This window comes from Sporothrix schenckii (assembly GCF_000961545.1).
Source record: "Sporothrix schenckii 1099-18 chromosome Unknown Cont48, whole genome shotgun sequence".
Classification (NCBI taxonomy): Eukaryota; Fungi; Ascomycota; class Sordariomycetes; order Ophiostomatales; family Ophiostomataceae; genus Sporothrix; species Sporothrix schenckii.
The window spans coordinates 360,458-386,924 of record NW_015971149.1 but is presented as its reverse complement, the minus strand read 5'-3'; the positions used below and the strand labels follow the sequence as shown (position 1 = coordinate 386,924).

Sequence of the window (26,467 nt, the reverse complement as noted above, 5' to 3'; positions counted from 1 at the left end):
GCACCCTATACCCCTGCATAGCAAAGCACCGGCATGCAAGTGTCTTCTTGTTTACGAAGGAAACGATTTTACTTTTCTATTTACAGCCATTTATTTCGAGCATGTTCTACGGCTTTATATACCGGTACGCTCAGGGCGTTGTATGTGTGTCTCTTTTTGTGTCTTTTAGCTTCTGTATTGTTCTTCTTGTTTGTCACGCTCTTGGCAAATGGGCCAAAGCAACGGTGCATGGAAACAAGGAACGTGGAGCACAGGACAGGATCTGGAACACTGGGACACGGAGGATGTTTCTCAAAGGGCAGAATATCCTGGTATATGGGATGGAATTGATAGATTACCACGTGCGAGCATACTACATTTAGTTTAATGGAAGCGAACAAATCAAACTCAAACGAACACGAAACAGAACTTGCAGTACAATGACAACACATATTCATTTGACAGAGAAAGGCATCGTGTTTCTGCCCACGTAGCCCACTCTCCCAAGAGCGTCATCTCGCTGCTGCTGCACATCTCACTCTGCCCAGGGCAGGTTGATGTCGACCGGTAGCAGATCCTTGGCCAGCGTCGCCAGCGGGGCCGGCCACTGCGCCGTCGTGGCAATGGCCGTCTGCAGCGCTGCTGCGGTCTCGGCACTCAGCCCTTCGCGTCGGTCGCTGTAGAAGTCGATGCCCTCTTTGGTGAAGAGCGTCGGCGCAAACCACGTTACCACCCACCGCTCCACCTCGCCCGGCGCGCCGCCGGCCACCGGCCGCTCGCCCCAGCCCAGAATCTCCCAGTGGCTCGTGACGAAGAACAGCCAGCTCTTGCCGCGCCAGTCAAACGTGCCGTCGGTCCCCATGAGGTTGGTGCCCTCCACCGACTTGATCTTTTTCGGCCCTGTGCCCTTGTTTGACTCGTACTCGACGCGGTCCTCGTTGCGCGGGCGGCCGCTGGCGTCGTCGGGCAGCAGGCGGTAGCTGATGCGGACGTTCTGGGCGGAGCGCCACATGCTGAGGGTGGAGTGGGTGACGGACCAGGTGCGGACGAGCCACTCGGCCGGGGGTGCCTTGAACGCAGAGGGAGAAGCGGGAGACGACGACGTGATGTACTTGGACGGCGTCCGCAGGATAATGGCGGCTGCCGCGGGGGTCGCTGGCGTAGACCCAGGGACAGCCGCCGGTACTGCAAGTGGTGTTGTGGCCGGCGCTGAAGCTGACGTCGGTTCTGTTGAAGCCATGGCTGTGGTGAAGTGTGATACGGTGCGAGGTGCGTAGATGCGATGACGGCAACGATGTGGACGCCAGCTAGTTTGTAAGCTAGTTTGCAGCTTCAGGGCGAACGATGCTTACGACCGGGAAAGGGGCGGCAAGGCAATAAACGACTTCAATATAGGATAGTAGGCAAAAGCAAAATGATCGGACAATCGACGCAATTTGCAGCCGCCCGTTAACGTTGTGTTCTTGGAAACTGACGTCGGTCGCCCTTTCGCGCAATGGCTCCGTACCTGCCACGCTCTTCAAACACAGGCACGGAAGACCATTCCGGGAAGGCGGATGCTGCAGATCGGGCCCACTTTTAGTGTGTTCCACGAAGCACTGTATTATGTGAAGGCAGTTGCCCGAGCTTTCCTCGTATAAATGATCTATCAATTGACAGCTTCAACGCTAAGTGAAGTCAAAGTGTATACATCATGAAGTATAACAGCATTGCGAGGGTGTTATACCACACCAATCGTACGAAACAAACATCTTTCCCAAGCCGCTTTCAATTCCCAACCAAAAATGCCTTCTAATTTTAGACAAACAGGAAAACAAGACAATACAATACAATCAAACATAATAGCAAAAGGTCAAGCGACAGAATAGTGCATGTCACCGTGCTGGGCACAGCGTCTGGGAGGTCAGGTTTCGCTTCAGATGCCACTCGGAGAGCTTCTTAATGGCCACCGGATCGATGTCGCGGTTCGTCTTCATGAAAATGGTCTCGTAGGGGTGGACGTTGAAGCCAAAGTAGGCATCGTTGAACAGAACATCATCGCTGTGCGTGGCATTGCAGTACGCCTCGAGGCTTGTCTCTTGGTGCATCGCGGCCATCATGACGTCGACGGCGTAGCCGGCGTTCTGGATCAGCGTAGTCAGGCCAACCTCGGAGTGGACGGCAGCGCGGTGGTTGTTGTAACAGCCGGTGAGGCCGACAGGGTCGTCGGCGCCGCCGAACTTATCGGCCACGCCTGAGGTTGCATGGTCCGGGTCGAGCAAGATGGACATGCCCGTCTCGTCGGTGGCAAAGATCATGGACTGGACGTGCGGACGCGGATGGCAGTTGACCGTCAGGCCGACAAACTTAACGGTGTCGGTGATCTTATTGAGGTACAGGTCGGTCCAGCAGCCGCCGGACCAGTAGGGGATAAAGGGCCCGCGCAGGCTGGAGTTGATACTCATAAACTTGGTGTAGCTCTTCCACAGGTTGTTGGTCCGCAGCACTTCGCCTACGGCGCCCATGTCGTAGCAGGTGTTGTTGCGGCGGACGACGCGGATGTTGTCCCAGTCGGGTAGGAGGTTGGGCGCGTCGGACTCGCCGTTGAAGATGAAGACAAAGTCGGCGGCGCGGTGCAGACCGATCTGGACAAAGTACGCGAGGTTCTCGCGGCCAAACTTAGACTCAGCGTACACATAGGTGATGAGGGTGTCGTGAGGTCGTGATGGTGTCTGCAGTGCTGGTACGTCTGTGTCGGATACGTGCCCCTGCGTCGATGTCTGTGGATGGTTTTTTGTTTGCGGTCCGCCGTGTGCGAGACGGTCGAATGCGCCCCTGTTCTTCTCAACACGTCGTCCGGTCAAGGTGTCGATGTTATTAAGGGCACTGAAGGAAACCACCCAGACGACCATGATCACCAACACCGCCTTGAGCACACGAGAGCTGACCAAACGGCCCGTGTTTTCGGTGGCCGTCGTCATGGACGCCCTGAGGGCCGCGAATTTGGAAATCATTGTGGATGGCAAGAGCACCAAAGGGTGAACCGATAGTCTGAAAGGACACAAAAGAGAGAGACGAGGGGGATGCAAGGCTCCGGCCAGATCATAGTTGGGGAGAAACTGTCCACGGAAAGCACGCAAGTGGTTGCATTGTGAATGCAAATACGAATTACGGGTCACAGCACAGGCAGTCAGCGGGAATCCTTTGAGTGTTTTTCTAATTTTTTGTAGGATTCACCAGCATAAGGGGGGCTGCGGACGAGACCCCTTAAACACTGCGTAGGAGAGCACTGCCAGTACTAATGGTCTGGCAGTAGCTGTCATGCAAAAATAGAAAGGAACAGCAGGGATTGAGTAACCCTTACAAAGTATTACGGTTTGCTTTTTACATATCTTATTTACACTCGTAGCACCAGACGTATTCTGTCTTTTATTTAAAGCGACGTTTCAATAGTTTTCTTTGGCGCCAACACGCAAAGGGATATCAGAATTCCAGATGTATTTTTGTGTGACGAATACAGCTGTTCCCAGCGCGCTGAACAAAGCGAAACTGTTTTAAAAGTCCAATAGACCGTCTCGCTAAATTTCATTTTGGGCGATGTAGTTACCTGGTCAAAGAATGTGATACGGAGAAGAATGGAACGTTGAAAGAGAAAAGCACACATTACGTAGAGCATAACGGCATCAGCAATCAATCTCACCACCGGCCACTGTGGGTTAAAAGGGTCAGCATTGTCATTTGTGAGTATTGATAAAAGACCGCTTTGTGCCACAACCTCCCACTGAAAGACGGAATAGCCATGGTAAGATTATTACACTCTTTCTGTCTCTTTTCTTAAGCCCCTTTCCTTTCTCACCCACGTTCACGATTCTTGCCAGTAGCCGTCAAGTAAACGCTGCCAAGAAATATACCGCATGGCCATGGCTAGCACTCCCGACCCCCAAACAGAGAGTAGATAAATAGATAAATAGTCGATGGGACTATCTTGGTTTTTAGCGAGACGGTGTCAATGGTACAAAGCACGACATACGTCAAAAGAACTGCGGCTACGCTGTATGGCGTATTGGTATTTTAGCTACGCAAAAAAGGTACAAAGAGATGGGCAACGACAAAACTCCCCACCACAAAGTGGCTTAATTCGCGAGTTCACCTCCAAAGCTTGGCAGGGAGGAAAGGAAAGAGACGCATGTTTTGTAAACACACAACTGTAGTCTTCACAGGAATACTGGGACTCTTGAAACAGGGTCGCACACCAAGATAGCATAAAGCACCTACTTCGTACGAGCTGAATCCTCCATCTGCCCCACTGTGTGGATACCCATTTCCAACAATCTGTTGGCGGTACTGCGGGCTGAGTCTTGGTGCTGTCAATTTGCAGCGAATCCCTCCAATCCTGCAGGACCGTTTCTTTTTCTTTTTCATTTTTGTGCCCCTATTTCCTCTCTTGTCTTGCCTTTGACTGGAGCGAGGTGCTGACAGCAACCGTGGTCGGTGCCAATGTTCTTGGCAAAAAGTGGCGGATGCGTCGAGGCGAAGCTTCGTACTTCGTATTGGGCGAGGAAGAGTACGATAAAGGAACAAAACAAGTTTGGCCTAGACCACAGCCTTCGTTTAAGGTGGGTCGCCGTTTGGAACAAGTTCATAGCGTCCGTTGGTCAAGTTCCGAGAGCGCCATCTTAATGTCTAACAGAACGGTCGACATGCACATCGACGTGCAGTTTGCGTTGCATTACAGGATTGGAAAATCGTGTCACCAATGGCACAAGGTGGCGGGTCGGCACTCTTTTTGTCATTTCGCGCAGATGCTTAAATACAATGCATCGCAATGACACCCGAGATCTTGGGAACAGAGTTTGCGAGTTCTTCCATCAGACAATTATGGGGAGGTAGGTAAGCTGGTGAGATACGACTAGGCAGAGTTGTGCAACCAAGAATTCGTCATGTCAGGTCTATCACTTGTTTTCCAGCGACTCGGGCAGACCTGGTCACATCCCTTACCTGCCTTCGGACATTCCAGAAAAAATGGCAGCGCAACGACCGAGTATGGCATGATGCACGGGTCAAATTTTGAGGGAATAAATTGTTTCTACACATTGAGCCACCGTAGTACCTTCAAATGTAGCGGGCGACCAAGGCAAACTTGGTGTGCCCCAGAGATTGTGCCCGGCCTTCCTTAGTAGCCTATCAGCGAAGCACGTTCTTTCACTGCAGAAAGAATGTGTACAGTTGTCTCGCAGTTGATCTGCTGTTGCCCGATGTCAGCACGCAAGACACTGTGATGCAGGCAAAGGTTACTTTTGCAACTTGCTAGGCGAGGTTGATTTACTTGTGTCTGGCCTCCGCTCCAGCTGGCCACCCCTTTTTGCAATGCCCCTCCTCATTGCTGCTTTTGTATCTCCGAGACTCACAAAGTTTGCTTTTCGCTTCTCCAACAACCGGTTTGGGGTCAGATTTAGCTTCTGATCTCCAACTGTGGTCTTGGCACGTCAAATACGATGTAGGTTGAAATCGGCTCCCAGACTCACCAGGGAGTCTTGGCAAGGCTGGGCCCGCGTTCTAAAACACGCAAAGATGAAAGCAGAAATATGCAGGGACGTCCACGGAGACGAGCTCGAGGGCGTGCGGAGAGACTATGACGTTCAACGTGCACTGCATAAATTTTGTTGCGACACAAATATTCAGAACAATGTTCCACCACCATCCACCAGACATTGTTCCTTCCTCTACAGAGGCAACTCCTTACTTTTCCTTATTCTCGATCAACAAGGCTTCGAACAGCACTATTTGCAGAGTCGTATGAAAAGGCAAAAGCCAAACAAGAATGGAAGACTCCCTGGTCTTCCCGCAAATTTACACGACGCATTGGGATTAACGCGACGCCGAAGCGATCGCCAACGGGAGAGCAAGTGTGGCCGAATCGGGTCACGAGCCATAGCACGTGACTTTACACGTGACGTTCAACTCAGGCGCTCCAGGCTGAAACGAAAGACATGAGGCTTTTATGGATGTAGCGAGAATTCAACAGCTGTGTAAGACACAATAACCATCACCAATTGGTCATAACTTGTATTCGACAGAATCGTGCAAAGGTAGCGTAAATCGCGCCAAGAACATTTAAGTGGCACGTACTTCGTACACTTACCGCGTTATGTATCTATACAGAATATGCTGCTCACTGTAGGAGCTACGACGTGGCCAATGGCAACTGTCTTTCAATGGAGTTGCTGCATCATGAAGCTTCCCAGGCAGCAAGACCCCAATGCCGAGTGCAGCTCGTCGTGCAAAAAAGGTTCAAACAGTTCTGGTCATTGTTGGTCTTGTGTCGTAATGCACACCAATTGTGAGTGAAGAAGCCCACTTTTCTCCAACAAGTGCTTTTACAGCGGAAAATTAGCGTGTCGGATGCTACGTAGTCCCTCCCCGCAAAATGACCTACCAAAAATTACCTATCAACCAAAAAAAAAAAAAAGGCGAGCATGCGCATCGCATCGCGAGTGACAACACAGGCAAATTAGTAATTGGGCCTCTTCAAGCCGCGACATCGCACCTTCTTACGCCGACCTCCTGCGGCGTCTAAGTCGTCTCCTTCCTGTTTCGACCAGCTGCTGCACAACGTCGCCTCCTTCCTCACACGCCGCCTCGCGCGATTTGCGTCCGGCAGGAGCTACCCGCCGTTCCCGATCGCGACTTCACATTCGCTCCACTTTGCCGACGCGAGGGAACGTCCTACATACGTCTTCACCTTCTTCCTTATTCCTCACTACCCTCCCTTCCTCTCACCCATCTTTCTAAACTTTTACCAAGCACAAAGACAGCATGGCATCCGAACAAGAAAACGGCATTGATGTTGACGAGCTCGACTCGGCTGCCGTCGCTGCCGCCATGGGCTTTTCTAGCTTTGGCGCACAAGTTCCGCCAAATAAGAAGCGGCGGTTCAATCCCCAGGCCGACGCCATCGTCGGCACACCACGCGACGGCCGCCCGCCCGCACGTTTACCGCCGAATTCGTCAGGCACTGGTGCTAACGTGACAAGGCTGACCCCACGACCAGCAAAGACAGTTGCGCCTTCGCCAGACATGACAACGTCAAGTAGCCTTCCCCTCGACCCTCCCCAGGCCGGCAGCGCAAAACCGTCCATGAAACTGCCGCCGCCAACGAACGTCATCAACACGGACGAGATTGACCTCGACGATGCGGAGGAAGACGGGCAGGAGGACCAGGACACAAGCGGCGGCGTCGACCTCGAGACCGACACATACGCAGACGGAGAAGAGCCGGGTCCACAATACCTTGATACCTCAAGACCTATTGGTGAGGTACGAGATCATCTCGGTGAGCCAGACGGGCTTGCCGGGGATGCTGAAGTAGATCCGGCCAGGCTCCAAGCCCGGATTGACGCCGTTGTGGCTGCCGGTAATGCCACCTATGGAGTGCCACCTGCTGCAGCCGCCGCCGCAGCCAATCCGCAGCTGGACGGCGCGGCCCACTCGACTGGCCCTCACCGCCATGGATGCATACGCCCCGGTGACCGGCACGGATTTAACCTCGACCTAGTGCCCGGTGTTGGCTCACAGGTCAGTGCTCGAGATGCCGCCGGCAACGAGGATGCCGACTCGCGGATGGACGATGGCTCGCCCCAATTTGGTTCGACGGACAGCCGTGGTGAGTGGCAAGGCCGCGGACAAGGGCAAGGGCGGGGCGGTCGAGGACCTGGTCACGGCCACGGCCACAGCCACGGCCACGGTCACCAGCGGGACTGGTGGGCCGGCTACTATGACCTCACCAGCAACGAGAACCCCTGGGCCCGTATTGAGGACAAACTGGGACTTCCGCCATGCGGCGGCAGTTGGCTCAGACGGGGCCATGCCCGTGCTGGACAACCATGATGTCGACTGGATTATAGCACTCCGCCATGCTCATCAGTATTTTTCTTCTTCGACAAGACGCGCTCAATTTTATACCCAGCCATCTAAAGCGATCCTAGGGAACTTAACAATCAGGCTGATTGAAATCGAACCACTGGTTAGGGCAATCTCGGCTCTTACCCCTTGGTTATCCGACATTACATCAATCTTTACTCTGCCAGATTTCCACCTTCCCTACCCAGCTCAACGAAGTCAAATCCCTGCCTAACGTTTGGCCTGTCCTCTTGTCATCTGGCGTACCGCAATCAAGCACGCTGCCCGATCGACCACTTACCACTTCCTGCATGTTGCACCGCCTCTGTGATTTCGTTTAGCGATGTCGTTTGGCTTCCCCTGACGTGTAACAACTGCATAAAGCCTCTGTCCGTTACCATTCGCACACTCTACAATAGCCTAATCTCTTCCCTGCCCAATCCTGCCCCTTGCCACTGGACCTATTAATGGTAGTTCCTGTGTCTCTGACACCCAATCGCCAACCAGCATCTTTGAAGAAACTCACATCACGTGATATCGGTTGTGTCAGGGGTAAAAAGAAAACAAACCCGAAAAAGGCGGATAAGGCGATGGGCACACGTGGGGTGGTACAGAAAGCGTTGTTGGGAGCACACGCAACGCCAAATCCAAGGCAGCGGTGCCCGACCAGGATGGGTCGAGCAAAGGAATAAAGAAAAACACGCATTGAGATGCACGACCGAAGTGGAATGCAAGAGGGCTAATGGGACCAGCTGATAAAGGAGAAAGAGAAAGAAATGAAAAGAATGAATAAAAGACAATTAAAGACTCCATGTTCCTTTGGTCTATGTCAGGGAGGGGAAGGGCAGAAGAGAGCTAGGGCGGCATTAATTGGGGGTGATGCAGTGGAGGTGGGAGGTGGGAGGCGACATCTCATGCTGCATCGACACTTACACCACCTCCTACATCACGCATATCAATATACCCACGCATCTGCGACCACTCACGCACACACGCACGCACACGCACAAAAGCCACACAGAGATGATGTGGCACATCTACCCCTTCTACAGGTTTACAGATATTACCTACGCACACCTACAGAGCCTTGTTACAGAGACGTATTCATTACTCTAGTGTCGTTCTCGTAACTAGCAAATCACAGAAGCACACTCGAAAGGAGACATACAGTACAAAGCCCACTACACTGTCCCCCCAGAAACCGCCATCCCATGACACACTGCCAGCCTCCCCTTCCCAGGGCCAAATGAGAAAGTCAGCTCGCCCACAAAACCGTCATCCACAGCACGGCCACCAAGCAAGCACGATCGCTGTCTTCTGGCTCGTGGTCTACTCGCTCTCCTGGTCCGAGCCAGCGTCCCCCGGAATGGTATGGCGTCCTCGTCACCACCGTCTCCCACGGGCTATCAGAAATGCTATATAGAGATGGGTTCATAAGGTCGCCGCCACCGTTTCCATGTCGCTGTGCCAAACCTTCCCGTCTTCCGTTTTCTCCGCCAGTCACCGTTTTGTCACCCCTCCTCGCTGCTGGCCAGATCCCCCGATCTCAAGTGCAGACGCCTGTGTGCCAATACCTGCCAGTGCCCGCTTTATAAGCGCGCTCACTTACACCCCCCAATGCACTCGGTCGCTCGCTGGCTGCTCTGAAATTTCCCAGTGGCCATTGGCAGCCCCAAAAGCACACTCCCCCTCCCTCGTCGCTTCTCCAAGCCGCCTGCTACACAGCACGCCTTCCATGCTCTCCCGGCTGTCCCTTGCAGCATGCGAGACCTCGAGAGAGAATGGAGGGGGCGTGTAAGAGCGATGGACGCTTCCCCAGCGGGCTACTGCAGCCCTGGCGCTTGCCGAACGGGTGCTCCCACCCACCCAACTTCCCAGAAAGGGCTTTGTACAGTACTTCTCGTCGATTCTCCTGTCAATATCCGTCTCATTCTGCCCAATCATAATTCGTAACGTCGTGAAAGGCCAACCCCGCGCAGAAAAAATTGCGCAGGTTGGAAAACTGCCAAAGAGTAAGAGAATAATAAAATCAGTAGCAAAAATGCAACGCCGGCCAAAAAAAAGTTTCCAAAATCCCGCCAAATGCAATAGACATGGCCACCACAGCTCTTCATCGGCTGCTCGTGTGAAAGACGATATATCCGCCGATTCTATTCGATCGACCCCAACTTTTTGTTCTGCAGCAGGTGTCATCGTCGCTGTTCGAACCTCGTCGCACGTTGCTCCCTGGCAGGAAACGCAAGGATCCGAAAACAGAAATTGATAGTGGTGGGGAAGCGGCTCGAGGCGCAAAAAGATGGTGGTGGGGTGTATACAAGATGCTGCCCCTGGTCGCTTGAAAGGCAAATGAGAAAGGGGTGCGTAATGTATTAGAGAAACGACATGCGAGAAATAAGGTTTCCGGGTGAAATGCCGGAGGAAATCGAATGAACGCTAAATGCAGGGGGGGCGGGTTCAGGCGCCTCCCGTTGAACCGGTGCGGCTCCATGCATTTAGTAGTCCGGGGAAGGGTACCGCTCACGAGCCTTCTTATACTCCTTGGGGTACTTCTTCGCCGCCTTCGAGTTCAAGGTCCTGTATTTTTCGACTTGTCAGCTTCAAACTCACAATCTTACGGTTTCTTTCACTGCCATCTAATGCAGTGTGATGATTTTGCCCTTGCCTCCTCTCAGCTCGCGAAAGTTTGGTGCAAGCTGAAGTGAAGTCGTAAGGCAAAATTGCCTAATTCGGCAAATCACCTGCTCGACGATGGCCACCGAGCCAGTTTCAACAGGAGGGCTAAAATCACCCGACGAAAATTTTGTGCGCCTCCAACGGCAACTCAGAAAACACTCGGTTGAAAACTTACGTCAATTTCTTCTGCGACCACTCTAAATCTGCGCGCACTTCGCGCGCATCGCGCATGCCGTCGGCGAACCGAGTGCGCACTTTGGAAAGACGAGCCTGCGCCTTCGCCTGAAGCTCCATGAGCTCACGGTGCTTGTCATTCAAGCGACCAGATCTGGAAATTTATGTTAGCTACAAGGTTCGTCGCTTTGTCACTTGTCCAGTGCGGCACTTTCTAGTGTTTTCTTGCGGGTGGGCGACTGTACTCACGCTTGCGCCTGCATCGCCACGTTCTTGTCAAGCGGAATGGGGTTGAACGTGTCGTTGAAACGTTCTTGCATGTAGTCATTGAAATCCACACCGCTTGCAGACATGGAGCTGTCATAATCGCCCTGCATGCTGCCAGCGTAGCTTGCGGTAGTGGAATAGCCAGGCTGGACGCCGTATGAGGCGCTTCCAGAGGCGGAGCTCACGTTCTCAGACTCGGGCGGCGACACCGAGTAGACACTGTTCCCGCTATGGTATCCATGATAGTAACCAGCATACTCATCCTTGCCGGGGACGGGCATGGGAAGTGTGTTGGTGTACATATGGGAGCTGTAAGAAGACATGATGTCGGAGAGAGCTGGAGATATAGAAGACAAATGTGGTTCGTTCTTGCGGGATGTGGAAAAAGAACGTGTGAGACTGAAAATGTAATGTCTGAGAGCGTTGGAAAGACGAAGATATGAGTTAAGAAGTAAAGGTGATGTGAAGATGGTGTTGAGGACGATGAGGAGGAGAAAGAGAGAAAGAAAAAAAGAAGAAGAGAAAGAGAGGAGAAGACAGATGTCAACTCGGGAGAGAAGAGACATATTTATACTTTTTCGAGCCATCTTGATCGGCTTCGTGTCGGCTTCTTTCGAGAAGAAGAGGATAAGAGAGAAGGACTCGATTCGTTAAGTATGAGAAGAAAGGCGTGACCCCGCTTGGCTTCAAAGGCAAGTAGAGGCCGAGAAACGGAACCGGAGAGAAGTAACTGAGATATAAAGGTCAGAGGCAGAGTAGGGTGGGGGCACGCAAAAAGCGGCAAGGCAAGACAAGGGGCGGTTATGGAAGTGAAAACAAAACGGAGAAAGAGCAAAGGCAAAAAGGTGTGAGGAAGGGGTAGTTGTATGATGAAGAGTGAGGGGAGGGTGGCGGGGGCAGAGAACGACATGTCCGTATAAACACTCTGTGTACATACGTGTACGTTACTCACAATGTATGTACGTTTTCTGTGGACAGGGCGTATCAATGCCGCAATGTTGACATGCAACTTAGAGGGCACAGGAACAGCCTAAGTCGAGAAGTGTGGCGATCGACGAGATGATCCAGCTGATATGTTGAGAGATAAATGGTGCGTAGCTTGTCCTAGGATATCGCTCGGACCAGAAAAATGTAAAGGGAAGAAGGCGCAAGCGAAGGAGAAGGAGAATGTGAAAAAAATGAAGACTGAAGGTTCACAAAGAGGGGTTGGAACGCTTGCAAGGATGTGCCGAGACCAAGACAAACAAAATATAAAAGGCAATATTGGTGGATATGAGGTGCGATAGCAGCCGTTGGAAGGACGCTGCCAACGGTAAGGGGGTATGTAAGAATTCAGAGACAAGAGGCGAAAAATGAGAGGGTGTTGAGACAACACATGGGCCCCTAGTGGATGGGGGTGTACATAAAGACTGAAGGGAAAATTGGAATTGAATGTGACGAGCTTGCAAACACGAATTGCAAATTGTAAAGGGTGTGAAATATTTTTTAAAAAGAAAATAAGGCGATAATGAGGTTGGTGGCCAACCAGGGGGAGGTTTATGTAGGTGAGAAAGCCGACAAAGAGCGGCTACGACAGCAAAGGACTAGGAAATAAAAACATATAGGCTTGCAAGCACCAAAATCTCTAATAAAAGTAAAAAGAAGCCACCATCATAATAAGGAAAACGTTGAGCGAGACATATGTTTTGTTGGCCGTTGATCCGGCAGGTGTGTGTTAGAGTGGATATCAAGCAAACATGAGGGTGGGAAAGCTGATCATGCGGCACAAAAAACTTGACAAACGAAAAACAAGCCATGGCAATGGAGGAAGCGGGGACAAGAGGGACTCCGAGACAAAAGACGAAAAAAGGAAATGAAGACGGGGGCGTGGACGTAGAATGATGTCGGTGACGACAAGCCAAGATAGGAGCCAAAGAGTACGAAGCACGAAGAGCAAATGGTGGTCTGGAAAGGAAAGTATCAAACTAGCAAGGATGCTCGGAAAGCCAGGCAACAAAGGGCATGTGCGGAGGCGATGGCAAATAATAGAAAAGAAGCACAACCAACGCGGCGATGCATTGGTTGTCGGCGTGACGGCTGGCGGAGGTTTGTCAATGGCTGTATTTTGGCATGGAAGGAAAGGTGGGCAGACCATCGAAATAGGCTAACAGTGACTGGCCATGGAGACACTAGACGGGATGGAGGAATTGAAGGCGAGGATAAGAAGCACCAAGTTTCAATGAAGGCGAGACAAGACTGTGCGCATGCGGCTAGAATATCTGTGTTTGCCCAAACGATCACTGGCAATGCATAGATATTCACGTCATGGAATGACAAAGGCTAAACCGAGACAATATATGATATGAGCAGAGGCCTCAGGATGAGGCAAAGGGGTAATGAGGTAACCCGGAGCATTGGGCCGTATAAAAGTGGTAAAGTAGATGAGGATAATGGGGGCAAGTTACTGTAAATCAGATATACCTAAAACGGTGAGGAGCCAGCGAGATTTGCTTGCAATGGAAAGGAGGAACATGTCAGAATCCAAGGTCCAGACTGGGACCGGAAGAGACTAAAACGGTGAACGACAAACGGAGGCAGAACCAGGCTTAGCCGCATAGATAATGGGAGACGACAGCGGCGAAACACGGGTAACGGAAGTGTGACGACAGAAAGAAAATCCGCCGCTGGGCGAGGGGTCGAAAACGAGCCAGACGAGGAAAGACGGCAACAAGTACAGTACATCGGTTGCGAAGACTTCTGGGGTGAGACATCTGCAGGCGGCCATCCCGTCTTGGAATAGGGTGCGAGAAGGTGTGGGAGCAGGTCGAAAGGGAGGGGGTGTGAAAGAATAGGCGACGAGCAGAAGACAGAAGTGCAGGATAAAAAAAATAAAAAAAGAGGGGACAACCGAACAAGGGCGCCGGTGCAGAAAAGTCACTGTCGGATCTGGCATGTTGTTTCCGTGTGCACAGCGTGCGAGACTGGGACCGGGCGGCGGAGTTGACGGCTTATGGAGAAGGGGTGTGTATTGCGGCCTGTTTTACGCCGTGTGGACCGGCATCATTCAATTACCTTAAGCGTTTGCAATGAAGAGTTTTCGGTTGATGTTTTTGTCAGGGGAAGTGTTGGTTTTTGGATTGGTGAGATGGTGATCATGTCTCCTTTTCGTGGTTAGTCCTTGCTATTTCCAGAGCGTTACGCCGTGGTTCTTTCCTTTCTTGTCCTGAAGTTTCTCGGATGCCGTACACGGCAAGAGCATAATGGCTGGGGATACGAAAGGGCGATACGCAGACTAGAGGCGGAGGCAGGAACAAACAGGTTCAATCTGTCTGTCCGTTCATCAGGCAGGAGTGCAGGTGTCGGGCGTGGTTTCCTCCTTTGTCTGCAGTTACCACCCCTCCCTCCTTTATCATCTCGCGCCTTCCCATTCGTCTTTTTTGGCTGCTTCAATAGCATGTCGTCGTTGCCTGTTCTTCTGCCACCACCCGTCTGCTCATGCCCTGCAAGGATGCGTTGGCAGAAAGGGAACGACGCAATGCCGGCTATAGGCGAAAGGGAAGAGAGAACGAGACCCGGCCGGGATGTGCAAATCCGGATCTGTGCAAGAATTTGAAATATACAAGATGAGTACCGGTGCATGTGTGTGTGTCGTCCTGGGGAGCAAGAGCGCAGAGCACATGAAGTAGGTGCAAGATGTCGATTGTCTCCTGCATGGAAGGAACTACTATGACAACCACTCTCAGAAAGGAACAACAGGACAAGGAAAGAGCGGTGCCTTCCCACACATGCGACCGGCCTCCCGTGTGACAAGAACAGATGGACGATGAGCCTACGAGGGGGTGGAGCGTGGAGGGGCTCTCCTCTTCAACTGGTGAGAAGACGATATCATTGGCCATAATGTGATGGCCGCATAAGAGGGTCGAGAACAAAACCAAACAGTGGTACCAGGTCAGAGAGCGAGATGGTGGAAGAACGGACAGCGAAGGCAGAAAGAACGGCGCCCCGGATATAGCATTTCTTGGGTTGTTATTGGACAGAATGAAAAAGACGGAATCAGGTCTGCATTTTCTCCATGGCTCTCTGAATTTCTCCTCTTCTGTGTGGCTAGTTTTTTCATCTCAGCCGAATTTATCGATGTCTCTTTTCTGTGGAACTGTAGCATTACTACGCCTCGTCGTTTTATTCTGTCATGTTCTGTGCCTCGACCCAAGTAGGCAATGTCAAGCAACTATCCCACGGAGCAAGACGAGCACGAAGAGGGCGAGCAAGGCGTTCAGGGAGGGGGGGTGTGGGTAGATTGGATCGAAGACGGTAAATGGGAACAGGAAAAGCACGGAGAGAATCAACCAAATAAAATAAAGAATGGAAAGGTGCCAGAGCAGAAAATAGGCAAACAACGATCGTTGACGGAGCAGATCTTCTCCAACGCGGCGTTCTCTCTCAGGCAGATCCCAGAACGAGGCACGTTTGAATTCTTCAGGTGAAAATGAGTGCAAAAGGGGTTTTCCATACAAGGGTCTCACAATGCGAAGTACACTTTGATGGAGAATTGAATCAAGAAATACAGGTTGAAAAGGACTCATAAAAAACAGCGACGAGGGAAGTCCGGGCAGAGGAGTGAGAATGAAGCCAAAACAACCGGGTCTCCGAGCTAAGGCACGACGAGTAGGCTAGAGAGGACTAAAATATGCAAAGCGTAGGCAGGAGAGCCGGTAACAGGATGCATTGCGTATTACTTGGTAGTGGTTAAGGTGATTGCAATGCGGCGGGAGGTTTGTGGGCAGGAAGAAGAATTTTTATTTTATTTTTTTGTTTAAAAAATTGAAACAATACATAAGACGTGCAGGCAGGATTATACAGGACAAAAATGGGTTGTCCGCTTGTGGGGAAGGACAACGGCTTGACGTTGTGGCCCTGCGTATAGATACGATCGAGTTACCTGTGCAGTCCGCCATGTGAAACTACTTTAAATTTACTTTGTGCGAATCTACAATAAAGGATCGCTGGGCAAGTCAAGCTGCAGGACATATTTCATGCCTTTGCAAAAAATTGCACCGGAAAATGGGAGAGTAAGGGTCAAAACAACAGCAACAAAGAGAACGTCGGATCGTATCGCCAGATCTATTTGTGTGCCCTACCGAAAAATTGAAGGACACAGGGCCAATATGTGCTTTTTTCTTTCTCTTAAAACCTAAGTACTTGGCTGGCCGTCCCCAAAAAGTCGGCAGTGGTCGAACCAAATAAACGGAGGGCTGATTCTGCAAGCAAGCTAGATTGACAAAGCGTCTGTTCTGGTATGAGTTGACGAAACTGCACGCCATAGATGATTTACCTCTCGCTCGAATTTATTATTACCCCCCTCTTTTTGTGTCCCCTCATCCTGCAGGTCTCCCCTCCCACCCATGACCAGACCCGGTCAGTGCCCATTGGCCGTTGGATCTCATAGACCCAGCACAGTCAGACATGGGAAAATAATTTGTGTTTCTTTTTTCTTTTTCTTTTTCTTTTTCTTTTTTTTTTTAAAAAAAAAACAACCAGTGCGAAAAAAAAAAAAACCTCAGGAAAGGCATAGAACACGGTACAGAAAACGCTGGAGCTGTCTCCTGAGAAGAGGACCGAGTACGGCATAGGTTGTGAACAGCGCCGCTCACGAGCGTCAATGGCGATGATATGCATAAACGCCTCGCGGGAGAGAAGATGAAGAGAATGGGATATGTACACGACGTATTGGGGCTGAACGTATGTGCCGCAATTCGTGACATCCCTGTGCGACATCACATGTCCTATTGCATTCTCTGTAGAAACAGCTGGGTCGTTGTGAAGGCCTGAGGAAACCTCATGGCAAACACCACATGCGAAGCCAAATCCTGAAGGGAAGGCTAGAATCTGGAATGAGCCGCTACGGAGCGAAGAAAACGTGAGGTATTGAGACCGTCACAGAGTGGTAGAAGAACTCCGAGTCCGCATGTCGTGTTCAGTAGATCCGGCTCAGTTGCGTTATTTTCCGCAGGAGTCCGGCTCATCAATAACAAGCAGGAAGCCGGAGGCGAGGCTAATATGAGGCACGTCGATACGGAGCGTGAAGGATGTGAATACGGGAGAACATGATGGTTCGGCGCCTAGTATGTTTCCCTAGAAGGAGAAGCATGCAATCTTGCTCAACATATGCCCGAAGTGATTGGTGGTACGGTAGTAAGTAAAAAGAGGATTTCTATTTCATGAGGTGAGTTGAATCACAAAGCTAGGAAAGAATGACATAGGAAATAAATGCGCTGCTATAGGGAAGGTACAATAAGTAGGTAATAGAAGATGGGCCTTCGCCTCGTTTAAAAGAAAGGTTCCCAAAAAGCACATCCCCGTGAAAGAAGGCCCGTCAATCTATTCTGAAAATGGGAACCAGGGAGGCTGAGCAAAGGCGAGCAAATGTAAAGACAAGAAAAAGAGTCCAACGGGAGTAAATCATAACGCCTGTGCGAGAAACTCGCTTCGATTGGCGTAGTAAAGGGATGCTGGAATTATAGAGACAAGAATCGAAATATTTAGAGAAACAGGAGGTAAGGAGGCAGATTGGAAGGGCAGGTGTCGATGAATTATTGGTAAAACACAAGAAGTAAAACGCCAACGAAGAGGGAGAATCGAGCAGGTGAATCTTAGAATACTCGATGGATCTCTGAGAAAAGACGGATGCCATCTTTAACCAAACACCTTCAGGAAAGCCCAGATGCCCAGGCCGCTCAGCACAGGAATCGTCAAGTTGTCGTCCCAGCCAAAGATATCCACTACCTCGCTGGCAGATGCAACAAAACCCGACCACAGGCTCACCACGCCGAGTGCCAGGGCGCCCGAGATGCTCGTCTTGGCGGACTCGTCCCAGCCAAGATACGAAACGGCCGAGGAAGGCAGGCTGAGGGTACCCTTGAACATAAAGTCGTCGTCGCCGGGCATCGGGCCAATTGTCTGGGAGAACCAGCCCCAGAACCACGCGGAGGTGGCCACACCGACCAGGAACGCAGCCGTCGAGCCGGCAAGTGACTTGCCGCGACGCAGTCGTGGCGTGTAGCGGCCATACATGCGGCCGAATGTGCTGGCTGCCGTGTCACACCAGCTCAGTAACAAGACGCTTATAACGCCGACATCCTTGGGCAGGGTGTACAGCACGGTCCAAGCACCAAGAAGGTAAAAGATGACACCGTTGTATCCGTCGAACTCGCTCTCGCGCATCAGGGCGCCCAGTAGTCGCACATACAGCCGGTTGAACGGTGCGTAACGGTGCCGAAGCAGATCGACGCTAGCAATGGGAATCAGTGCACCCATCAGGTAGGGGCACACCGAGCGAGTCTGCGTGCCCGACGCATAAAGCCACATAACCAGGAAGCCGATGGACACGTGGAGCAGCTTCCGTGGCACCTCATGCTTGTGCACAAACGACCGCCAGTGCCGGTGGATGGGGATCAGACCAAGCGGGCTAGGACTCCGGCTGAATTCACGCCACCAGTTGCCAGTGGTCGGAACGCCATTCAGTGGCGGCGGTCGCAGGTGGCCGTTCTTTTGGGTATCCGACGACTTGCCGTTTGTCGATGCTGCTGTTTTACTGCTCTTCGACGATGAGCCGCTACCACTTGCAGATGCGCCCTTCTTAGAGCCGTTTCCACCGTTGACAGGAGTGAGCTCACCCAGCCTCCGAGTGATGATTGGGCTGCGGCTCCGTGTCCGAGCACGACGGTGTTCGGATCCACTGCTGTCGCTGCTCTCTGCTGCAGCGGTTTTGCTGCCTCGGCCAGCTCCTCTTCTCTCTCCTTCTGCCGTCTTATCGCCGGAATTTGTCTCGTCTTCATCATACGACTCTTCCTCGAAAGGTTGAGGAGTCGACAATCGTTTCCTAGCAGACCGTGTCATCGGTCCATTGTACGAGCCGTCGCCTTCAAGTTCTTGTGATCCTTGCCGTTCAGATGGCGTTGGGCTCGGGGAGATAACACGCGGCGTTGCCGGGATACTCCGCCGCCGGCGTTGTGAGGTTGCAGACGACATGCCGATATATGGAAAGGGTGGCAGGACAGGAGTCGTTATGACGCCGCTAAGAAAACGGTGGGGGTCGAAAAATTGCAGGTACAGCCAGAAGTACCGGGCGTGCACAGGAGACGAAGACGTAGACGATGCTGACGAGCAGGAGGACGAGGAAGAGGAGCGGGGATGTGTCTTTTTGGAGGCCCGATAAGACGATGCGGACTGCGGGGCGGCGGAGTTCGCTGCGATCAGCGCTGGCCGGGACGTCTGGAAGAGGTCGGTGATAAACTGAACTAACGGATCCACGATTGCGAAGCAGAGTGCGGCTGAGTCGGGCTCGGCCGCTGAGTAGGTGAGGGTAGGGTAAGAGTGGAGAGGTGACGGATTCGTCGGGCGAAGTATTGTGACTTCGGATGTGCAACAAAAGGGGGCTCGCGTGCTTCGAGACAGCACGCGGATAGGTCGCTTCTGCTGGATTCCGCGAGATAAGAAAGGTAGACCGCCTTCTTATACGCTTCCCAGAATTGGCAGAGGTTATGGCAGTGGAGAAACGAGTCGGTTCAGGTTGGTTTGCTGGTCGGTTGGCCGATGAGGCTGTCTTCCTTTTGGCTTGTGATCGCCGAAGGGAAAGGAAACTGAAAGGAGACTGCCACGAAGTAGACAAGTTAATGCAAGAAACCGACTATAATATAAGAAATACAGGTGTCAGATAGGATATTGGCCCGGCGATTGGGTGCCGCTGGTCATGGGGAAAGATTGTGGCCTTGGTGTGGTGTTGATGTCGCGTGGCGAGTGGGAGCGTGACATGACGCCAAATACAGCCAACATAGGAGGGAACGAAAATTTAGGCGGCGAGCAGCGTGGCTGCCACTCTTGCGCTGACATGGGGGTGATTGGCACCTTCTCGAAAAGATTTGCGGTCGCTTCGGAAGGAACCTAAGGCCTTTGATTGGTCCTCATAAATTGATGCCCCATAATAATGGCACAGTGTACAAACCTTAACTTTAGAGCAATGTTACCTAGGAGCACTGTAATATGCACTGTATGTCTTCTGCTTCTCGAAAACTCGCGATAAGATAACCCCAAAAAAAGTTTAAGACGTCGAACTTCTAACTGGAGGTGTGCTCGTTATTGCGCCGGCGGAAGGGGCAACTACTTTATTTACTTGATACCCGGTCACTCTTTCTTGGGTTAGGCCGGTTACTCTTTCCTTCTCCACATCTCAACGACAGAACGAAGACAAACGGCTGCAGCGAATATTCGGAAGGCGCAACCGCTCGCGCCTTAAGAGCCACAACTCCCTCACTGATTCCGACCATCGCGACCGGCGCTGCCTCCGAAACTACCACATTTTCTCTTGCGTCGCACCAACGACCGCCGTCACGCACTGGCTTACGATGGCGCCAGTGAAAAAACGGAGTACGCGGTCATGGGACGCCATGGGCCTGCCCGAGTGGTGCCTCGAGGCCGTGTCCAGCATGGGTTTCACCGAGCCCACACCAGCCCAGGCGGCTGCAATCCCACTCTTTCTGGGCAACTCTGATATTGTCGTGGAGGCGCCAACAGGAAGTGGAAAGAGTCTTTCATTTCTGATCCCCCTTGTTGCACGCATCCTGAGGAGATTTGGCGATAAGGATGCCGCACCGATCAAGCGTGGACACGTTGCGGCCGTAATCCTAGCACCGACACGAGAACTGGCCGTCCAGCTGCACCGTGTGCTGTTGGGGCTCATCGCGTTCCATGCTCCATCAGCAGCTATTCTACCATACCTGCAACCACGATCGAAACATCTGAACGAGGAGGAGGACAGTAAAAGGGGCAAGGGCAAAGGAAGCAAGAAGAAGCCAGGATCGGGTCTCTCTGCGGACGGCAAACGGATAGCTGGCGAGGACGACCCCGATGCACCGTCTTTGCTCGCAAACACCCGACGACCCGAGACGGCCGAGGCCGTGATCGTACCACAGCTCGTGATCAGCGGCGCATCGATCAAAGCCAGTGGCGATTTGGCGACCTTTGTGCGCCAAGGCACGAACATTCTCATCGGCACCCCCGGCCGATTAGCAGAGATGTTGTCTAGTCAAGTCGTGAACTCGACAGTATCCTTCGAGGCGCTTGTGCTCGACGAGGCCGACCGCTTGTTGGACCTCGGTTTTGCGAACGAACTGCGCCGCATTCTCGCGTTTATCCCGAAACAACGGCGGACATTCTTGTGTTCCGCATCGGTCAACGAAGCCATCAGCGAACTGATCAAGATGAACTTGAGAAACCCGAAGCGCGTTGCTGTGCGAGTACAAACACCGAAACAGAGAGAGGCACAGAAGGGAGGCCAGCATACAGTAGACGCTGCGGCGCTTGCTCTAGAAATCGAAGAGAAGAAAACACCAGCCAGTCTACTCAACACATATATGGTGCTGCCCTCCAGCCAAAAACTGCCGGGCCTGGTACAGCTGCTTGAACAAATCGAACCGAGACCCCAGCGGACACTAGTGTTCCTGGCATCTTGCTTCGCCGTCATGTACTTCTCAGCAGTACTGCCGGCCATTATGCCTGAAGGCTACGTTGTTTTGTCACTGCATGGAAAGATGAAGCCGCACGTGCGCGAAATTGCATATGAGCGGTTTTTGTCGTCTACAAAGCCGTGCATCTTGTTGAGTACGTGTCCAATCTTCTCATCTTATTGTTCTGTGCAGTGAGCTTGTTGCTAACATATCATAGCCACGGATGTCGCCAGTCGTGGCCTGGACGTACCGAACGTTGACCTCGTGATCAACATCGACCCACCAACCGACCCAAAGACTTTCCTGCATCGTTGTGGTCGCACAGGCCGTGCCGGCCGTCGTGGTCTAGCCGTCACCATGCTACGACCAGGCCGTGAGGCCGAGGGCTACGTTCCGTTCCTGGCTGTGCGGAAAACTCCTGTTGAGCTGCTAGGAGTGGTTGTGCCTGACCTGGTCGGAGTGCTCGGCGCCCTACCGGCAAACGAGGAAGCGGACGGTAGTGCCGACCGGGAGGCGGCAACCGCAATTACCAAGGCCATTCGCGATCAGGTCAAGGCTGATCGTGAAATCCATGAGTTGGGCCGGCGCGCATTTGTGTCGTGGGCCCGTGCCTTCAAAGAGCACCAGGCGTCGTCGATTTTCCGGCCTGCCGATGTGGACTGGGTCGACCTCGGCCATGCGTGGGGCCTAGTGCAGCTGCCCAAGATGCCGGAGCTTCGAGCGGCGGGGATCACAGATCGGTCGTTGGGTCTGGAGGGTGAAATCGACGTGCGTGCGATCCCCTTCAAGGACAAGACAAAGGAGAAGGCGCGCCAGGCGGAGATGCGGGCAATGGAGCTCGCGGCGGCCGAACGTGACTTGGACGCCGAGGCAGCAGCAGCAAGGGCGGCCCAGCTCGAGAAGCGGAAGCGCAACACGGCATGGAGCAGTAAAGCGGACCGTGACAACGTGCGCGTAGAGCGGCGCGACAAGAAGCGACGCAAGAAGGATGCAGAGCGCCTGGCGCAGATGACGCCTGAAGAGCGGGCAGAGCAAGAGCGTATTGAGGCTATTGTTGCAGGCATCCGACACAATAATGAGTCTGAGGCAGCTGGTGCTGCTAACGACGACGAGGGCTGGGCTGGTATTGCTGATTAGATTGGTTGGTTTCTGTCACTATCGGAGAAGCATTTACGGGCATTTACAGGTAGCTATAAAGCAACGATGGGGTATTTCAATAGTAATATGTTTAGTTCGCGTCTTAAAATGTAGGTTTTTTTAAAAAAAAAATCTACTGTCTTTTCTTTCTCGAAAATGGAAGAGGAAAGTCTAATATTTTGGGTATCAAGATGTTAATGCTAAATTTCGGCCATCACAAAACCTATCAGTCTCAGCGATGTCCAAACCGTAACCTAAGTCGTGATCCGACACTTGGGTGACATCGATGAGCCATCTTTGCTCCTTGTCTGTCATCTGGCGAGACTGGCCTCGGTTGCCAATGGTCATTCCCGTTCGCGATGATGGCGTGTATGACTCCTCTCTCGGTCCTTGTCGTCCCTATGATGACGTTCTTCTCGGTGGGGGGGATGTGTCCTCTCTGCATGACGGTCATCCCGGTCGTCTCGTCGGTTGCGGTACGAACGGTGCCTCTTTTCTCTAATGTCCTTGCCATGGCGGTGCCTTTGGTCCTTGCCGTCGTCGTCTAGTTTAAAGCCCTCAAGGCTGTCGACATCGTCATTGTCATTGTCGGAATCATCGCCTCGGCGTCGCGTATCGTCATGTCGGTGGTGGCGGTGGCGATGTTCTCGCCGCCCGTGTCGACGACGATGCTCTCTCTCCCGCTCCCGTTCCTCTCGCCGATTTTGTTCCTTTATCAAATCTGCCATCTCTCTTGCCCGCTCTGCCGACTCACGCTTCCGTTCTTCTTTCAGGGTGCGAATAGTGGCTGCCGCTTGGCGCATAGCTTCGAGCGGATCGGCGGCCATGGAGCCTGGCGGCGCCGGGAGGGGAGGGCGGCGCGGTTTGTTGGAGGCTGACAAGGCGGATGAAGAGAACGACGGCTTGGACGCCGGCGTCGGGCCCTTTTCGCCAGCGTACCATGCACTGAGTGCGTTTTCGCCGCCTGCAGCATCGGCGAAGCGCATGGAAGAAGGCGGTACGTCTGGGGCCGGGCCGGCTGGCTGTGTTCGAGATGTTTGTGTACCGATAGCGCCTCCGTCTGCAAGCTGACTAAACAAATCAATGTTTCCGTTGCGGTCGACGATTGGCCGGTCTTTTTCCACAGCAGCAACAGTCATTTTTTGCCTTTTGCTCGCCTTACCCTCCTCTTCGACGTATTGCCGTGCCATACGCATCTCAAAATCCGTGTCGTCTTCGCCGTGGCGTTTGCGCGGCCGGCGGGTAGGCGCGTGAAGCGCCACGGCTGGTGCTGGAGGCGGAGTCTTTGACGTCAGACTCGTCGCATGTTCCGCCGCCGCCGCCCATTTGGTATGTTCGAGAGAAGCATCGGGATCGGCCTCCCCTCTCAACTGGGCCGCCCGCTGCGACGATTCGGCGGCGCGCTGCTGGCGCACTTCGTCGGCCTCGCGAGCACGGGCCTCAGCCTCGTCGCGCCGCACGCGCGCGACATTGTCTGCGTTGTAGACGTGCCACGACTTTTTGGCAAGCAATTTTCTGCAAACCAGTCAGTATTGGTCACGAACGTAAAAGTGTTAAGAACGAAACGTAGACGTACAAAGGCATTGTGTGTTGGAGCGCAAGTACTCCATATGTTGGTGTACAGACGATGACGACAGTTGGGCGCTGTGGCCTTTGGGTCGATGCCAATTAGAGTTGGATGACTAAACTTAGAAACCCGACCCTGGCGCTGGCCAATACAGACAATTATGAAAATGACCCTAATTAATAACTAAACTCACATATTACTTTTGTAATCACTTGAATAATACGCCAGCAGGATTGTTCCCGGCTGGCCATCTGGTTCACTGTTCATGACGATGCGTTTCCCTATATATCTTGTTGAACTTGTAATGGCCAACGCCACTTTTATTTCTAGGCGAATGGTTCGAATATCAATTTAATGTCAAATTGACGACGCAAAATAAAAGTAAAACTACAAAAAAAAAGAAGGGTATCCTGGCGACTTTGAAACCGAACCAAACAGAACGGGAGCATCTCCGTTTCCTCATTAACCGTCTCTCATCCTCCACTGTGTGTAATTGCGTCAGGGTATTGGGGGAAGTGGTCGCAAACAAATGTGGGCGTAGCGTCCCATTTTAACAATACAAGATTAGAAGAAATGCCGTCATTTCAATTTTTTTTTGGTGGTGGGACTTTCGTGATCAAAAGGCATCGCATCGCGCGCAACGCAAGCTCGCAGGATCGTGATCAAATCAAAGATAGGGCCTCGAATGGCTCGCAGAACTCGCAGGACTCGCAGGAAGTCGGCAAGACGGTATCAAGTTACGTCGAGAAGAGCGTCCGCCAGTTGGAACCCGTGGCTAAATGACCGAAGAAACCCCATCCCCCGTCAAGTCAGCGAGAACGACGAACGGCACGACAAGGACAAATGAAAATGAGATTCCAACAGCACCGTCGGCCGCCTAGATGTTCTCAATCACCCGGGCGTTGACGGCGGACTGGAAACCGTGGTTCTGACCTGCGAATTCAGAAAAGTGCGAGGGCTCGCCGGTCTCGCCGCTGTTGGCGGGCTGCAGGGCGGCGTCGAAGGCGGGCGAGCCAGGCATGGTCTGGTTGGTAGCGGGCAAGAAGATGACCTTGCTGTTAGCGGACTTGGCCATGGCCTGCATGGCCTCGAGGTAGCGGATCTGCATGGCAGGCGCAGACGACAAGATGTCGGCGGCCTGCCGCATGAGCTTGGCGGACTCGACCTCAGCCTTGGCGGCAATGATCTTGGATTCACCGAGACGGGTGCTCTGGGCGGCCATGGACAGCGACTCTTGCAGCTCCTGGCTGAAAATAATGTCCTTGATAAGCATGCTCTCGACCTGGACACCCCAGCCGGCGGCGACGTCCTCGATGATCTCGCCAATAGACTGGGCGATCTCCTCGCGACGCTCAATGACGTCCTGCAGGACGCGGGCACCGACGACGTGGCGCAGGGTGGTCTGCGTGCGCTCAATAAGGGCCTGGCGAACGTTGGCAATGCCGAAGGCGGCCTTGTGGGGGCTGACAATGTGGTAGTAGATGACCGAGGTCAGGTGGACGGTGACATTGTCCTTGGTCATGCAGACCTGCTTAGGGACCTCGACGATCTGAATCTTGACGTCGACCTGGATCAGGCGCTCGCTCAGGGGATTGATCTTGACCAGGCCGGGGTCAACAGCCTTGTAGAAGCGGCCAAACTTGGTGACGAGGCCGACATTACCCTGGCCGACGCTCTTGTATGGGTTGGGGCAGCAGATGCAGCAAGGGATGGCACCGAGGGTACCGATGCAGGAGCCGAGGGTGTTGACTGTAATGGTTTGTTAGCACGCTGTCGACAGTGATGCGCGGTGAGGGGGACAGAAAACGCGTACTCATAGACCCATACCAGCCGGCCGGGTTGTGGTCGTCACCGACAATGGAGGCGTAGCTCATCTGCAGGTCTTCTTTGCGAGGCGGGACGACGGCCATGTTGGCCTGGGGACGGAAGCCGACTTCGGCAGCGGGCTTGCCCGCGTGAGAACCGTTGCTGCTGCCAGCATCAGCGTAGGCACCGGCGGCTCTGCTGGCGGATCCAGCTCCAGCACTAACTGCAGAAGCGCTCATGTTGATAGTGTTGACGTGGTAAAATATCACGACGTCGAGGCAAAAAAGCCGAAATAGAGGTTCTTTGCGATTAGATGACGGACGCGACGAGCCGAGCAAATGGATTATCGAGAAAGATTGCTTGTAATCTGTTATTGGTATATTTGGGTATCAAAGGCGAAGCAGTGGAGTGGGGATAGCCATACAGATGGCGATGAAACAGAAAGAAGGAGTAAGGTTCTCCCCGGAGAAAACGAAACGAGGATCACAAGCTCTTTATATAATTG

General features: G+C 52.7%; 9 protein-coding genes across 9 annotated transcripts; 3 read left to right on the top strand and 6 right to left on the bottom strand.

Annotated features, from left to right (window-relative positions):
* Nucleotides 1–514: 514 nt before the first annotated feature.
* Nucleotides 515–1,219, bottom strand: SPSK_01262 (uncharacterized protein; the record flags this gene model as incomplete). Its single annotated transcript, XM_016728192.1, has 1 exon — nucleotides 515–1,219. The coding sequence occupies one exon, from the start codon at nucleotides 1,217–1,219 to the stop codon at nucleotides 515–517; it is 705 nt and encodes a 234-aa protein (XP_016583961.1).
* Nucleotides 1,220–1,853: 634 nt separating this feature from the next.
* SPSK_01199 (uncharacterized protein) lies at nucleotides 1,854–2,972 on the bottom strand (the record flags this gene model as incomplete). The annotated part of the gene is made up of 1 exon (XM_016728130.1): nucleotides 1,854–2,972. The coding sequence occupies one exon, from the start codon at nucleotides 2,970–2,972 to the stop codon at nucleotides 1,854–1,856; it is 1,119 nt and encodes a 372-aa protein (XP_016583960.1).
* A 3,802-nt stretch (nucleotides 2,973–6,774) lies between these two features.
* On the top strand, nucleotides 6,775–7,845 carry SPSK_01209 (uncharacterized protein; the record flags this gene model as incomplete). Its single annotated transcript, XM_016728140.1, has 1 exon — nucleotides 6,775–7,845. One exon carries the CDS (start codon nucleotides 6,775–6,777, stop codon nucleotides 7,843–7,845), a length of 1,071 nt encoding a protein of 356 aa, XP_016583959.1.
* A 2,504-nt stretch (nucleotides 7,846–10,349) lies between these two features.
* On the bottom strand, nucleotides 10,350–11,294 carry SPSK_01233 (uncharacterized protein; the record flags this gene model as incomplete). The annotated part of the gene is made up of 3 exons (XM_016728164.1): nucleotides 10,350–10,431; nucleotides 10,706–10,858; nucleotides 10,954–11,294. 3 exons carry the CDS (start codon nucleotides 11,292–11,294, stop codon nucleotides 10,350–10,352), a joined length of 576 nt encoding a protein of 191 aa, XP_016583958.1.
* A 3,873-nt stretch (nucleotides 11,295–15,167) lies between these two features.
* On the top strand, nucleotides 15,168–15,434 carry SPSK_01325 (uncharacterized protein; the record flags this gene model as incomplete). Its single annotated transcript, XM_016728254.1, has 1 exon — nucleotides 15,168–15,434. The coding sequence occupies one exon, from the start codon at nucleotides 15,168–15,170 to the stop codon at nucleotides 15,432–15,434; it is 267 nt and encodes an 88-aa protein (XP_016583957.1).
* A 2,209-nt stretch (nucleotides 15,435–17,643) lies between these two features.
* Nucleotides 17,644–18,978, bottom strand: SPSK_01155 (diacylglycerol kinase; the record flags this gene model as incomplete). Its single annotated transcript, XM_016728086.1, has 1 exon — nucleotides 17,644–18,978. One exon carries the CDS (start codon nucleotides 18,976–18,978, stop codon nucleotides 17,644–17,646), a length of 1,335 nt encoding a protein of 444 aa, XP_016583956.1.
* A 1,373-nt stretch (nucleotides 18,979–20,351) lies between these two features.
* On the top strand, nucleotides 20,352–22,589 carry SPSK_01049 (ATP-dependent RNA helicase DDX55/SPB4; the record flags this gene model as incomplete). Its single annotated transcript, XM_016727980.1, has 2 exons — nucleotides 20,352–21,606; nucleotides 21,670–22,589. 2 exons carry the CDS (start codon nucleotides 20,352–20,354, stop codon nucleotides 22,587–22,589), a joined length of 2,175 nt encoding a protein of 724 aa, XP_016583955.1.
* A 344-nt stretch (nucleotides 22,590–22,933) lies between these two features.
* Nucleotides 22,934–24,173, bottom strand: SPSK_01172 (uncharacterized protein; the record flags this gene model as incomplete). Its single annotated transcript, XM_016728103.1, has 2 exons — nucleotides 22,934–24,104; nucleotides 24,166–24,173. The coding sequence occupies 2 exons, from the start codon at nucleotides 24,171–24,173 to the stop codon at nucleotides 22,934–22,936; spliced, it is 1,179 nt and encodes a 392-aa protein (XP_016583954.1).
* An 860-nt stretch (nucleotides 24,174–25,033) lies between these two features.
* On the bottom strand, nucleotides 25,034–26,201 carry SPSK_01188 (uncharacterized protein; the record flags this gene model as incomplete). The annotated part of the gene is made up of 2 exons (XM_016728119.1): nucleotides 25,034–25,905; nucleotides 25,970–26,201. The coding sequence occupies 2 exons, from the start codon at nucleotides 26,199–26,201 to the stop codon at nucleotides 25,034–25,036; spliced, it is 1,104 nt and encodes a 367-aa protein (XP_016583953.1).
* Nucleotides 26,202–26,467: the final 266 nt, after the last annotated feature.